Source organism: Cajanus cajan, chromosome 7 (assembly GCF_000230855.2).
Source record: "Cajanus cajan strain Asha chromosome 7, NIPB_CcT2T_4, whole genome shotgun sequence".
NCBI lineage: Eukaryota > Viridiplantae > Streptophyta > Magnoliopsida > Fabales > Fabaceae > Cajanus > Cajanus cajan.
Genome location: NC_138523.1, coordinates 4,161,618 through 4,176,544, shown reverse-complemented (window position 1 = coordinate 4,176,544; position 14,927 = coordinate 4,161,618). Strand labels below are relative to the sequence as shown.

At 35.2% G+C, this 14,927-nt stretch overlaps 1 protein-coding gene across 2 annotated transcripts in view; it reads right to left on the bottom strand.

Annotated features, from left to right (window-relative positions):
- The window catches only part of MSH1 (MUTL protein homolog 1), a 30,847-nt gene that overhangs the window by 13,619 nt on the left and 2,301 nt on the right, over positions 1 to 14,927 (bottom strand). The window contains exons 3-15 of one of the 2 annotated variants that reach the window (XM_083060415.1): positions 14,800 to 14,897; positions 14,318 to 14,393; positions 13,994 to 14,113; positions 13,754 to 13,801; positions 13,444 to 13,508; positions 9,984 to 10,069; positions 9,023 to 9,187; positions 8,521 to 8,630; positions 8,304 to 8,409; positions 8,147 to 8,222; positions 2,568 to 2,626; positions 2,341 to 2,408; positions 669 to 842 (exon numbers count right to left, since the gene is read on the bottom strand). In XM_083060415.1, the coding sequence (XP_082916541.1) occupies positions 669 to 842; positions 2,341 to 2,408; positions 2,568 to 2,626; positions 8,147 to 8,222; positions 8,304 to 8,409; positions 8,521 to 8,630; positions 9,023 to 9,187; positions 9,984 to 10,069; positions 13,444 to 13,508; positions 13,754 to 13,801; positions 13,994 to 14,113; positions 14,318 to 14,393; positions 14,800 to 14,897 (1,251 nt within the window). Of the gene's footprint in view, positions 1 to 668; positions 843 to 2,340; positions 2,409 to 2,567; positions 2,627 to 8,146; positions 8,223 to 8,303; positions 8,410 to 8,520; positions 8,631 to 9,022; positions 9,188 to 9,983; positions 10,070 to 12,671; positions 12,741 to 13,443; positions 13,509 to 13,753; positions 13,802 to 13,993; positions 14,114 to 14,317; positions 14,394 to 14,799; positions 14,898 to 14,927 lie in introns of those variants that run through there. The other variant, XM_083060416.1, reaches the window with a different exon arrangement.

The window sequence follows — 14,927 nt, the reverse complement described above, 5'->3', positions numbered from 1 at the left end:
ATAGATGTAAATTAGAAAGTGAATGACTATTAAGAGATCAGTGCACAAGCCTAGACATTCTATTTCATTTAAATACTCCTTCATGATTTAACAGTCCCCAGAATGCATCAAGTTTTAAGTGTGCATGCAGAAGGAAATTCCAAACTATATGCAGTTTACCATAACCAAGACAATGAATGAAGTTTGACACAATTAAGCAGCAGAGTTTTTAAGAACTCTAATGTGAAACATTTGCAAAGAAAGGTAGCATAAAAGAAATGAAGAACAGAAAACCAGAAGTTCAATATGGAACTGTGAAACATAAGTGGAAGTCTTCGTATATAGAAAGTTATGCAACATGTTACCATAACATCTCAGTTTATATCAAGATGTTCCTTTCATTTCCTCACGCCCCCTTTAAATGCAAAATGTACTCAATATTCCAATGGAAGTTCAGTTTATTAACATTGAAGCATTAGGAAAAGTTATAGAAAAATACAATAAAAATATATATTTAGGAAGGGGCGGGATAGTTTGGAGATTGGAAGAAACTGAGGGTAACTTTAGAAAGATAATGTCTAGTTTAACAATTACTTCTCAGTTTGTCCTCGATACACATCTAAAAGGATGTGAAACTAACCCTCCATTTTATCTGAAGAGTGAAAATAAATCCAACTTTTGGCACTCACCAAGGTTTCAAAGTCAATTTCTAATCCAGTCGCCACCCATGTGGGATCAATTAAATATTCCAATATTTCATTGAGCTCACACGTTCTGTACATCTGCAAAACTTCATCAAGTACATTTTTTATTCTACAAAATTCCATATGATTGACCTCCCTCCATTCAAGTAGCTTTACAAGCTGCAGAAATACAGTGAATAATCAGACAGGAAAATACAAGTGCATAAGAAAACAACAAAATAGTTAATATTAAAAAAATGTAAAATGGTATATATAAAAGATATTGAAAATATAGTGCAGCAAACTCTTTATTCAACAACGAATGATTCATTATATTTTATATGTAAGAGATAGAAATAAGGATTAGGTCAGTAGGTGTACACTAATCTAAGCCTAAAACTCAGCAGATATTCTCCTCTTCATTGACAGAGGAATGAAAAAAGGAAGAAATATACACGAGATCTAAAATATTGAAAAAATTCTCCAGGCTGTACATATTAGAATTAATAGAACTATTCTTTTAAATGCTGAAATACAATAAATATCAAAAATTAAGGACAGAAACTCTGAATGAAACTCCTAAAATTAAGACTCAATCATAAACATATAGTATCAGAAACCAGAATGGCAAAGAGAATTTTTTATTTTTTACATCAAGTAATCAAGTAATTAGAATAAAAATAAAGTCAGTCCTAGTCCCACTGCTGTGTTGAAAGCAAAATCAGTATCAACCATAATATGAAACAACAGTCATGACATGGAACTTTTTTGCTGGAAACTGTTTCCATGACAATTTCCAAATTGATTATCAACAATTTGGGTGACCCCATCCTAAACTCCCTTGTGTCTCTTTTTTCACTTTACTGATTTCATGGTGGAAAGAACCAAGTGTGTAGGTTGAAAAAGGTTTTGTATGACCCCAAACAATCTCCTCGAGCGTGGTTTAGAAGATTTACTCAAGTCATGATGTCCATGTAATACAAACAGATTCATGGTGATCATAGTTTATTCATATCATATTCCCCTAATGGCAAACTCACCCTTCTCCTAGTGCATGTAGATGATATGATCATTGCAAGTGATGATGAGACAAAAACTAATTTTAAACAAAAAGATGGCCCCTTATTTTGAAATGGAGTTGGGAAAGCTTAAATATATCCTTGGACTAGAGGTTGCCTATTACAAAAAAGGCATTTTTATCTCTTATACTTGATCTTTAGAAGGAATCAAGAAAACTGGGATGCAAGACCACAAGGGTACCCATTGAACAAAACCACACGAATGAAAGTGAAGAAAGCCCACTTGTAGAGAAGTCCCAATAGCAAAGATTGGTGGTCATTCTATCAGACACTAGACCTGATATTGCCTGTCTTTAGTTGGTAGGCCAATTTATACATGAACCTTATGAGAGACATCTTCAGGAAATTGAGAGGATCCTACATTATTTGAAGGCAAGTCTAGGGAAGGGACTGTTATTAAGAAGTGAAGGTTCATTGTCCATAGTGATATACATTGATGTTGACTATGCAATGTCAGTAACAAATAGAAAATCCACTTCTAGTACAACTAATTTTTCATTCCCTTTGTTTGACAAAAAACCTACTTAGGAAATAGGATAACATACATCAAGTTCTATTTGAAGCTCAATTACAATCAACAGAAGTATCTTAATAACAACCTTAGCTGAAGAAACACATGTAAATTCTGGAATTGAGCATGTTACGCTGCTCATAAGTTTGCATGTTGCTGCCAAACAAAAGAAGAAAAAAATGAGTCCAAAATTAAGTATAAAATGTCATCATAATGATGGTAAATATCATACTAATGTAAAGTACACAATTGAGTTAAAATTTGCATTGCAGCAAAAAAAATTGAGACAGTCAAAATTATAACTATTGAAACCACCTTGGATTTTGGATGCAATCTCATATGAAGGAGGATTCAAAAGAAGATCCTTTATATACCTGAGAACCACAATAAATTAGGTATCAGATCTAAAATTAATTGCTACAATACTATACTTTGAGCTACATTTAATTATTTAAATTAAAATAAAAGAACAAAAATAATGAATCGAAGAAATAAACAATTTAAATTGGAAATTTTATAGTTGAGACAATGAATTATACAATTAAATGGTACAAAAGTACAAAAATATAAACACGTTTAAAAGTTAAAACTCAATACAGCAAGACAATATACCCATATCCAACATGGCTAACTTTGTGCTGCCTTAAATCCCTTTAAACATTTTTTCCCTTTTTTGGTGCTTATTCAAGAGTTAAGGAGAACAGATGTAGTCAAGGTACTCAATCAGTGGGTCAAGGGTCGAATTAGTAGATCTCTAATTGAACTGCATGACCCAATCTCTATTAAATTTTTTTTAAAAAAAATATTTGTGTCATATATATTTCTGTTAGAATAGCTTGTTTAGAAAGTTTCTTCTTATTTAAATATTTATTGTATTTTTCTAATTGGTCTTTTCTCCTGATGTAATTACTTAGGCTTCTAGACTTTGTAGCCTACTCTATAGCCTTTTTCTTCTTGTAACCCTAATCACTCTTTATATGAGGAAAATATACAAATCAGTATAACTGATCCTTTTTGACCAATTTGTTTCAATATTCAAGTTGGTATCAGAGCGGGCCGATCCCGCTCTGCCGTCCGCCACCGTCCTGTTACTCCGGCGAACCTAGGGTTTGGTGCGCCTTGTCAAGCGCGACCTAACCCCGTCAACTCCGGCGTCGTCAGAGTCCCCACGCGCTCTCACGCACCGTTTCTCTCTCCGGTTCTGTCAAGCACGTACTATTCACGCGCCACTGTCTGTTCGTCGGAACCTCCTCACTCCACCACCGTCTTGTTCATCGGAGCCTCCTGAGTCTATTTCTGGACTCAGTTTTGTGATTTGATCACTATTTAAGGTGTGGGCCTGCGTTTCTGTTCTTCTATTCTTCTCTCTTAATACTTGTTGCACGACCCATCTTCTTATGGCATCTCCAGGCCCTATTTTGTCTATTTCTGGCACTCCGACCATAACCACGGAGAAACTCAATGGAAAAAATTATTTATCATGGGCTGCCTCTGTAGAACTATGGTTCCTTTGTCAAGGGTACCACGATCACTTAGAAATGGAAAACGCTGAGGGTTCAGATGAAAGTCGGGCTAAATGGAAGAAGCTTGATTTTCAACTATGTGCTGTGTTGTGGCAGTCGGTTGAGCCCAATATTTTGGGGACCCTTAGAGCCTTCAAAACTTGCTGTTCTTTTTTGGAAAAAGGCTCAAAATATTTATGCAACCGATATTCAACGGTTATATGATGATGCTCAAAAAATAGCATCCTTGAAACAAATTAATCATGAAATGACGTCTCACATTGTTGAAGCCCAAGCTGTTGTAGAAGAACTAAAAATGTTCCTGACAGATGATTCATTAGAGGGACTAAATAAAAAACTTGATAGGCTATATATGGTGCTGATCCTGAGAACATTGCACCCAGACTTCAATCATGTTCGTGACCAGATTCTGACCGGCCACGAGATTCCTTCAATGGACAGCCTAATAACTAGACTTCTTCGTGTCCCTATTGAAGTGAAGAATGAAAACTCTGGTGGAATTGTTGAAGCTTCTGCAATGGTTTCAAGTCAGGGTAGAGGTGGTCGTGGAAATTGAGGAGGAAGAGGAGGTAGAAGTGGTCGTCTTCAATGCTCATACTACAAGAGGATGGGTCATATCCAAGAGAATTCTTATTCTCTTCATGGTTTACCAAAGAAGATAGCAAATATGTCCAAGTCTGAGAAATTAGGAAAATCTGAGATGAAGGTTCCTGAAGATGACTATCAGGAATATCTTCAACGGAAATCTATGAATCAAGCTCAATCTTCCTCTACCACTACAGTTTCTACAGCTTGTATTTCTCATTCAACTGCAAATCAAAGTCCATGGATCATTGATTCAGGAGCCTCTGATCACATAACTGGTAATAATTCTATGTTTTCTTCCATGTCCCCACTTAAATCACCTCACCTTATTACCTTAGCAAATGGATCCAGAATTGCTCCTAAAGGAATCGGTCAAGTCTCTCTGTCTTCTTCATTAAATTTAAACTCTGTTTTGTTTATCCCTAATTGTCCTTTCAACTTAATCTCTTTAACCCAGTTAACCAAATCCTTAAATTGTTCAGTAACCTTTAATGTTGAATCTTTTGTTATTCAGGAACGTGGTATGGGTAACAACTTAATATCTTTTCCCAAGCAAACTGGTAAAAGATGTAACTCGATTTTCACCACCATTCATTCTGATATTTTGGGTCCAAGTCGTGTAACATCCTTTGGTTTCAGATATTTTGTAACCTTTATTAATGAATTTTCTCGATGTACTTGGATTTATTTAATGAAAGATCGTTCTGAGCTTTTGTCTATTATTTCTCTTCTAAATTATCCTCTTTCCTATCCTCACAGGGTGTCTTGCATCAGTCTACATGTCCACATACACCCCAACAAAATGGAATAGCAGAAAGGAAAAATAGGCACCTTGTAGAGACTGCACGCACCCTAATGCTCAATGCAAATGTTCATGTACATTATTGGGGTGATGCAATTCTCACTTCTTGTTTTTTAATAAACAGGATGCCCTGTTCTTCTCTTGAAAATAAAATTCCTTACTCCATTGTTTATCCAAAGGAACCCTTGTTTCATGTCTCACCTCGAGTCTTTGAGTGTACATATTTTGTCCATAATGTCTCTCCTGGTTTGGATAAATTATCTGCTCGAGCAATTAAATGTGTTTTCTTAGGCTATTCTCGTCTTCAGAAAGGGTACAAATGTTATTCCCCAGAGACCAGAAAATTCTACATGTCTGCAGATGTCACCTTTGAACAAACTGGTTTTTTCTCCTGCACCACTCATGATTCTCTCTCAATACAACAAGTGCTACCAGATTGTTCTCATGATTCCTTTCCACCTCAACTTTCAATTCATAACCAAGAGGTTACTCAGTCTGTTATTCCTACCACTACTCCTATTCTAGCTACCCCCCCTCCTTTTGTTACATATCACCGTCGACCACGACAAATTGGCCCGACATTACCTTCAGAGTCACCAGACTCTTGTCCTTCACCATCAGATGCCCCTAGTGTGGATCCTAGTGAGGATAGCTCTGAATGGCCCATTGCTCTTCGAAAAGGTATTCGGTCTACTCGAAATCCTCATCCTATTTATAATTCTCTGAGTTATCATCAATTATCTCCCATGTATTTCTCCTTTGTCTCTTCTATATCTCCTCTTACTATTCTTAAAAATGTTCATGAGGCTCTTGGTCATCCTGGATGGAAACAAGCCATGATTGCTGAAATGCAAGATCTGGAGCATAGTGGTACATGGGAGCTAGTTCCCCTCCCTCCTGGGAAACGACCAGTTGGATGCAGATGGGTCTATGCTATTAAAGTTGGCCCTGATGGTACAGTTGATCGGCTCAAAGCCAGATTGGTGGCCAAGGGGTATACTCAAATTTATGGGCTCGACTATAGTGACACTTTCTCTCCTGTGGCCAAGCTTCCTACTGTTCGTCTCTTTCTTGCTATGGCAGCCATTCGTCATTGGCCTCTCTACCAATTAGACATTAAAAATGCCTTTCTTCATGGTGAGTTGGAGGAGGAGATTTACATGGAGCAACCTCCTGGATTTGTTGCTCAGGGGGAGTCTGGTTTAGTTTGTAAATTGAGAAGATCTCTTTATGGCCTCAAACAATCTCCTCGAACTTGGTTTGGAAAATTTAGTCATGTTGTACAAGACTTTGGGCTTAAAAGAAGCGAAGCAGACCACTCAGTTTTCTATTGTCATACTTCTCCTGGGAGATGTGTTTATTTGATTGTTTATGTGGATGACATAGTGATTATAGGAAACGATGTAGCTACAATTTCTCAATTGAAGAAACATTTGTTTAGCCATTTTCAGACCAAAGATCTGGGACATATAAAATATTTTCTTGGTATGGAAGTTGCCCAATCAAAGGAAGGCATTGTGATCTCTCAAAGGAAGTATGCTTTGGACATTTTGGAGGAAACAGGCATGACTGATTGTAGACCCATTGATAGTCCTATGGATCCTAAAGAAAAGTTAATGACCGATCAAGGAGAACCGTTCACAGATCCAGAAAGGTATAGGAGATTGGTCGGGAAACTCATTTATCTTACAATCACGAGACCTGATCTCTCTTTTGTAGTAGGGGTTGTTAGTTAGTCCATGCAGGCTCCTCATATTGATCATTGGAATGCTGTTCTGCGTATTCTTAGATATATCAAAAAGGCTCTAGGACAAGGATTACTATATGAGGACAAAGGAGATAATCGAATTTTTGGATACTGTGATGCTGATTGGGCAGGATGTCCTATAGATAGGCGTTCTACTACTGGATATTGTGTACTCCTTGGTGGAAATCTCATTTCTTGGAAGAGTAAGAAACAAAATGTTGTTGCTCGATCTAGTGCTGAAGCTGAATATCGAGCTATGGCCTTGATTACTTGTGAATTTATATGGATTAAGCAACTCATTCAAGAGTTAAGATTTTGTGAGGATTATCCAATGAAATTGTATTGTGATAATCAAGTCGCTCTCACATTGCTTCCAATCCAGTATTTCACGAGAGAACCAAGCACATAGAGGTTGATTGTCATTTTGTGAGAGAGAAGTTGTTGTCCAAGGAAATCATTACTGAATTTGTCAATTCCAGTGAACAACTTGAAGATGTTATGACTAAGTCATTAAGGGGGCCTCGAATTCAATTTTTATGTTCCAAGCTCGGTTCATATAATCTGTATGCACCAGCTTGAGGGGGAGTGTTAGAATAGCTTGTTTAGAAAGCTGCTTCTTATTTAAATATTTATTGTATTTTTCTAATTGGTCTTTTCTCTTGATGTAATTACTTAGGCTTCTAGACTCTGTAGCCTTTTTCTTCTTGTAACCCTAATCACTCTTTATATAAGGGAAATATACAGATCAGTATAACTGATCCTTTTTGGCCAATCTGTTTCAATATTCAAGTATTTCATACTTATAAATTTCAATAAAAATTTATACCATGCCTTAAAGAAGCTGCCAAAAAATTAAAGTCAACATAATACTCATAGAACAATCAAATCATAGACCGATTGAATTGCATAGATTAATATATAGTTTTAAATTAAAAACACTATAAATTATTTAAGTCAATTGTATAATAACAAAGTATGTTGGTTTTGCAGTCACTAAGTCGTTCAATAATCACATTTGTTTTAAGTCTCATCTTGTCCAAAATTACCTTCATAATAAGGAAAGCATTAAGAATTAAAAAGCATAGGGCCAGTGTTTAACTAAAATGTGCAGGATGATATACAATCAAAAGGGTAAATATATAAATGCGAAAAATTTAAAGGGTGACTTGGTCAAATGATTATCATGGGATAATTTCTAAATATACCACATAACCAAAAAGAAAAATCCTTTACTCACTGTACTGGTAATCCATTGCAAGTTGGTGGAAGTAAGACCTTCAACAAAGAAGGTATTCCTTCTGTTGGAATGGCACCTAAAATGCGAGAGAAACGGGTTTAGGAAAAAAAACATAGTTAGTGCACAGTTGGGCATTCTTCAATATTGATGTACCAACCAATTTGAGTAGATGTTCCAAGAGTTAAAGATCGAGCCCTATTTCCTGAAGATACAGTTGTGTTCCGAAATGTAACCTCATGATCAAGACCATAAAGCTCCTTAACCTATGCTCAAAAGTGAAATAACTATGTAACAATTTAAATGACTCGTATGTTTATATATAATACATTCAAAATAAAAATGCAAAAGAGATATGTAACTTTTTTAAATCATACCTTGACCAAAAGATCAGAGACAGGGTTACCATCAAACCACTCAAAATGTCTGGAACTACATTCTCCCCATAAGAGTCCTCCTGCACCAAATTCTCCCCAATTGCAGGTGCCTAGAAAAAAGCTAGTCAGATGCATAGCAAAGATAAAGAAACAGATATTTATATCTAACAAAGATCTCTCTGGATATTCTTTCACACATCATTTTTCTTTTCAAACAATTACTTAAACAGCACAAAATATAATAATTCATAATCAAAATCTTTTCTGATTTATATATATACAAAATAAGTATTATTACAGACAAGTAGGAAACACGACTAAGTAAAGGATAGGATCCACCAAAACAGAGGGAAAAAAATGTTACAACAAGGAATACAAAAATCTAATAGTATATTTTTTTCAAGTCCTCCATATAAAATCCCCTTGTATACCAAAGTTAGGCCCAAATTTTTGCCCAATTTATTTCATAAAAGGCAATAGAGAAGACTGAGAAAGTACAAACCACTAGAATTCTGCTTCAAAGATGTATGCATTAACAAGTGATGATATTGGCAAGTACGAAGCTTTGTAACAACTGCTTCTTCTGTTAAGCAATCTTCAGAAGAATAAGTCTTCATGGTCTCTAGTACCATATTAATGCAATAGCCCCTCGCAGAATGAGATATTCCTACATTAAAAAGGCATCATTCAAACTTACAATTCCAATGCAATCAAAAGATGTAGTGTTGATGGAGATTGCAAATAACCAGAAATGAGCATTGCGAAAATTAACCATTACCGCAATACCCATAACTGCCAACATGACAGTCATTATTGCACTTATACTGAATAATACATGACTGCTCATGATCATGATAGTTACTATCGGTTCCCACCAACTTTGCAATGTGGAGACCTCCCCCTATAACTCAAGTTTACTCTTGCAGAAGAAAAGCCTAGAAATAGGGATAAGATAATTACCCTTATCTAGGAAAAAATATAAATAAGTGTAGCTATCTTTTTAGCTTTTTCTACACAGATGGGAATAATTTAGTTATCCTTTTTATATATCTTTATCTGCACAGAGAGGAATAACTTAGTTATCTTTTTTATATCTTTAGTTATTTTTTTATCTTTATCTCGAGGAAAAGAGGGGAAGGGAACCACTATATATGAAGGGGCTGGCAACTAAGGAAAAAGGATTGGGGATTTTAGTTTTTTTTCCGGGAGTATTCCAGAAGAGGAGTCTCCATTGTTTTCAACAGAACTACATTTGAAGTCTTTGCTTTGTACCTTTTATCTATTTATTTCAGAGAAATAAATAGTTAAATACAGGTTCCCTGAGAAATGAAGTTGTACACAGAAATAAAGAAATGATAACTCTCACCATAAAGGTTACTATTAGAATAACAAGATTCTTATTATAACTATAAATAGGTAAGAAATAAAATAAAAAATAAAAAATAAAATAAAAACATAAATACCTACTACAGGCATCGGTTCTGGAAAGTTAAGATCGTGATCAACTGCAGCAAGTCCATATACATAAGGATTTCCAGGATGTGCATGCCTGAAAGTTATTAAAGCATTAAATCAGTCACGTGACAACTTGGAATACAAAATTAATTTATGAAATAATTATATGGAAAGAAAATTTTCATTTCCATGAACTCTGTCAACTGTAGTTATCATGAAATACACTCACAAAGTCACAATAGTATGCACAAGTATGCCAGCGAGAGTTGCTTCAGTTGGTAAGGATCAAAATACAGGAAATAGACCAAGATACAAGTCTAAGGTCATTAAAATTTACAAGTTGTAATTTCAAGAAAAAAGAATCTTCAGTAGTTGAAAAAACAGGAGAAACAAGAAAACTATGCAAGGTATATCAAAACATGAAAAAAGGTCTATGAAAAAAATCATCATCCGCACATTTCCATTTTCTTGAATTTGGGACTATTAGGAATTGAGAGAGAGAAGAGTAGAAGATATTTTCCTATATTCTAACACTCCCCCTCAAGTTAGAGCTTAGTAAGCTTTAAGCTTGTTACAAATACCCCTTACATAAAAGAAATCAAACAATAGAAGTTTGAGATTCTTGAATGGAAGGACTAGGATGCTCTCTTGGACTACCATGTGGCCAGCTCATAGTTCAAGTAGAGCCACAAAGCTGGGCTAATTTCTTTGGGAAAGCCATGGGGCTAGATTCGTCTCTGGGAAAGTTGCAAACTCAAGCTGATGTCTCTGGAGGAACCATAGGCTAGCTAATACTTCAAATAGAACCACAATGACAATGATTTCTTTGGGAAGTCTGTGTGGCAAGGCTCATATCCCTGAGAATTCCGTGGAGCCAAGCTAATAACTCTCACAATACACAATTCAATTCAAAGAAGGCAGATCTGGTGGAATGATGATCTGGCAGTGGGAGATTGATGACAGTGGCAATGGACTCAAACATGCTAGTAAAATGCATGCATGCATGGAAGGGGAAATCAAAATGGAAAGCACGGGTTCTAGCTTATTTGAAACACACCAGTGAAATGTACAGTAGACTGGTGGAGGCTTTGACAAAGGAGACAGATGGAGTGAAGAACATGGCCAGAAGAAGGCTGAAGTCACTGAAAGGAATATGGCAGAAGGGAGTGAAAAGGTTGGAATATAATACAGGTTTGACACAATTTGAGTGACAATAAAAGCTATTGCAGTTTTATTTAGACTATTTATGATCCTAACTAGTTAGGTAAACAAATGATGATAAGGAAATAAGGAGACCCTAAAAGATAACAAGAAAAAAAATAAACTAATCTAGAGGATAATCTAAAATAAGATATTTCCTCTATTCTAGCAATAATAATAATATGCATGAATAGATGAAAATCTTTGTATAAATATAAACATCGTGTCTGATTTGTTTTTCCAAAAATAACCTGAGTTCATTTATGAATGAATGACAAGATTTGTTATATATGCATCAAGGAAGCCCAACTTAATTTATAGATATACAAGTACATGTAACATCAAAATTAAAACATGAGGTATTTAGGGGTTTTAAGGTATTTTGGTTTCATTTTTGATAAAGCTAAAACATGTTGCTATCTATGTGCATAGTGTATCTAAATGATTGTAAAAAAACAAGTAGAGCAATCACATCACAAAGATGATTCCCAAAAGACATGAAGTTAAATAATAGGAACTCATTTTCAATTAACAATACTGTAAATGTGGCAAATGCATACATATTTTATTACTGAAATATATTGATGAACACCAACGGCAGAGATAGAGTAGTGTAATATTAAGATAATGGTCAATGAGAGCCCAAGCTCTTGCAATGGCACCATCAGAACCTAAGCTTCTACGTGTACAGACTTTCCAGACCTAGGACTTCCCATTGTTTGAGCACAATAACTTAACCATATACTGCTTCACCTCACTAATCATATGAGGTTCATTATCTGATACTTTATTATATATCTTAGTTAATATAATTGACAACTTATACCATGTATAGCAAATCATTAACAGAATTCAAAATAGCAGAGAGAAAGTTGTAGAAAGATTGAGGAAAATCAGAGTAAAAGAAGAATTCAGAGAGAGAACTGAAACTATAGATCTGAAAATGTAATTTTGTAATTTCAGAAAATTGATCTCATCCATACAAAACCTAAATATATATAGTTACATATATAAGCTCAATTACATATTTGCAATAACTGTAGACAGATCTAAAGTAATTGCCCCTTATGACCAAAACAGTGGAGAAGCTACAAAAACTAAACACTATAGTTTACAGTTGCAACAGTAGTAATTTGACATCACTCAAATACTCCCCCTCAAACTCAAGAGTGACTGATCAAAGAGAACTGATAAAAACCCTGAGTTTGTGTTGAAGTTCTACAAAACGCAGATGTTACAGTTCTGACTACAATGTCAGTACATTTCTCTAGAGCAGGAACTTAATAGACATGAAGGCTTAGGTTGTGCACCTCCCTTACAAATAATAGGTCAAGTTCCACATGCTTTGTTCTATCACGAAGAAATGGATTATGGGCCAGTGGCACAGTACTGATATTGTCTCATAGGATAGTAGTGGTGAATTCAACCCCAAGTTCTGTTAAAAGAGACTGCAGCCATAATACTCTTTTTGTATGTGTCAAACTCAAATGCTTTACCTCTGTGCTCATTTGGGTCACCAAAGTTTGCTTGTTAGACCACAAGAGACTAGGACCAAAAAATATGCAAGCCACATGTGAAGATTCCAACTCCAACATCAGGGTCAAATGCCCAAAAAACATCAGAGTAGACTTGAAGAACAAGGGGCTGAACTGAATTTGCTGTTCGAAACAGCAGACCATTATTAAGTGTGCCTTTGAGTCAGACAATATATTATTAACATAATTATAACAAGCAAATTGAAAGTGCAAGAAAAATCAGAGCAAGTGAAAGGATTCTGAGAAAACTAAAATATAGATCTAAAATTTGATTTTAGTTATTTCATAATACTGATGTCATCCATACAAAACCCAACTATATATAGCGAGGTAGATAAGCTGACACAATTACAGCTAAGCAATAACCGTAGACAGACCTGAAGTAACTGGAAGTGGGAATAACTGTAGAAAAGCTATATTAACAAAACACTGTAGTTCACGGTTATGGTAGTTGTAATTTGACAATTACTCCAATAACCCTGTTGCATATTTTCAATTTTGACTTGGATTTCTTTCTTCTCAAGGTGATGCCTTAACCTCTGTTCATATACCCCTTCCTTCTTTCTATCTATTAAATCCACAAATCATCAACTTTCAACCCACAAATATAACAAACATTAGCCAAAAAGACAAGTTTCTTTTCCTCACTGGTAACCACAGTCCACAGCAAGCTCTATCACTTGACCACACCCCTACAGAAAGACCACTGACCTATGGAGAATGTTGTACTTACCCAGATATAAAGCGGCGTTTCCGGGATCGAGCTTGTGTTGGGCCCTGAACTTCCTCCACAATGCACTGTAGAGAGATCAAAATTTATAACAGCATGTATTCACAAACAGGTAAGAACGATGGCAAGCATCATAACAATTTACAAACAACATATGAGACTAAATAGGGGTTAGTCACTTTGGGCTTCATTTTGAAGAATGCTACAAACAGATAGTCAACGAACAAAAGATAGGAAAAGTTCAGCCATAGAGTGATAAAAATTTAAATAGTGTAAAAAAAATGTTAAAACGCTATTAAATTGTTGCACTCACCACTGAATAACCATTTTGTGTCAGATCATCTAAAGTCTGTCGAAGATTCTATGACCAAAGAAAAGAAGAAAGACATTGTTAAATATATTAGAAATCCATTCAAAATTGTCAATAGAACATTAAATTTAATGAGAAAAGGCATAAAAAATCGCAACATCAATATAAAGTTTGTCACCAAAAGATACCATAACAGGAGTAGAATACCAGAATGTAACAAGCGCAATAGTACAATGTCAATACCATAACAGGACAACCAGCTCTTGGAATGCTATCTGATCGCAGACCACCAAAGGGATTTAAACCAGCATATTCAACAAGAATACAAGCATCTATTCCCCAAGCTTCATAGAAATCCCCAACCTGAACAAAATTTTAAAAATAAAAGCATGATACCAAGAGAAAATTCACTTCATTAAGGATTGAAATAGAATGGTAGCAAAGCAGCAAAAGAGAGCAAACAGAAATTTTATTGAGAATTATTCGGTACCCACGCCCCCTTCAAAAAAAATTTAAAAGAGCCCCAATGTCTAACAAAACTCAATCAATGGAATAACTATTACTTACTCTGCAGAGCAATACTTGACGTGGAAATTTTGACTTGAATTGCAGCATTTCCCAGTTGAGTGTTCCTTCCTTCAGACTAAACAAATAAAAATTGATTCCTCCATCAACTTTCTCACAATAGTATCATCCCTCGAAATAGAGAATAAAGAACTTCAAGCATGTATGTGCAAGTTTATGGAACAATAGCCAATGTTGACGGCTAAGAATAAAGGATTATCAATTATATACAATCTTAAATTGTATTCTTGTTCGCATTGGTCTATTAGTTGTGAGCTTGTATCAGAGCACAGTGAAGAACTTATCTGTATTGCAACTTATGGAGGGGGGAAATAAATCCTTTTTATTAAGAATAGAATAAAAGTGCAGAATCAAACATGCCAACAGTTTGAACATAATAAAGTCCAATAATAATTCTGCTTTGCTCTTCAAAAAAAATTAAAAGAAAACACATGAAGTAATAACCTCGATTTATAGGAACTCACCTTCCATTTTTCAAGTTGGAATCCAGGCCAAGCAAATTAGAATATTCAAGCCTTTCGATTAGCTGGACAGTTGAAAACTTTCTACACATTTGCAACCTCTGCCATAATTTGGAAAGGAATCAAGAGGG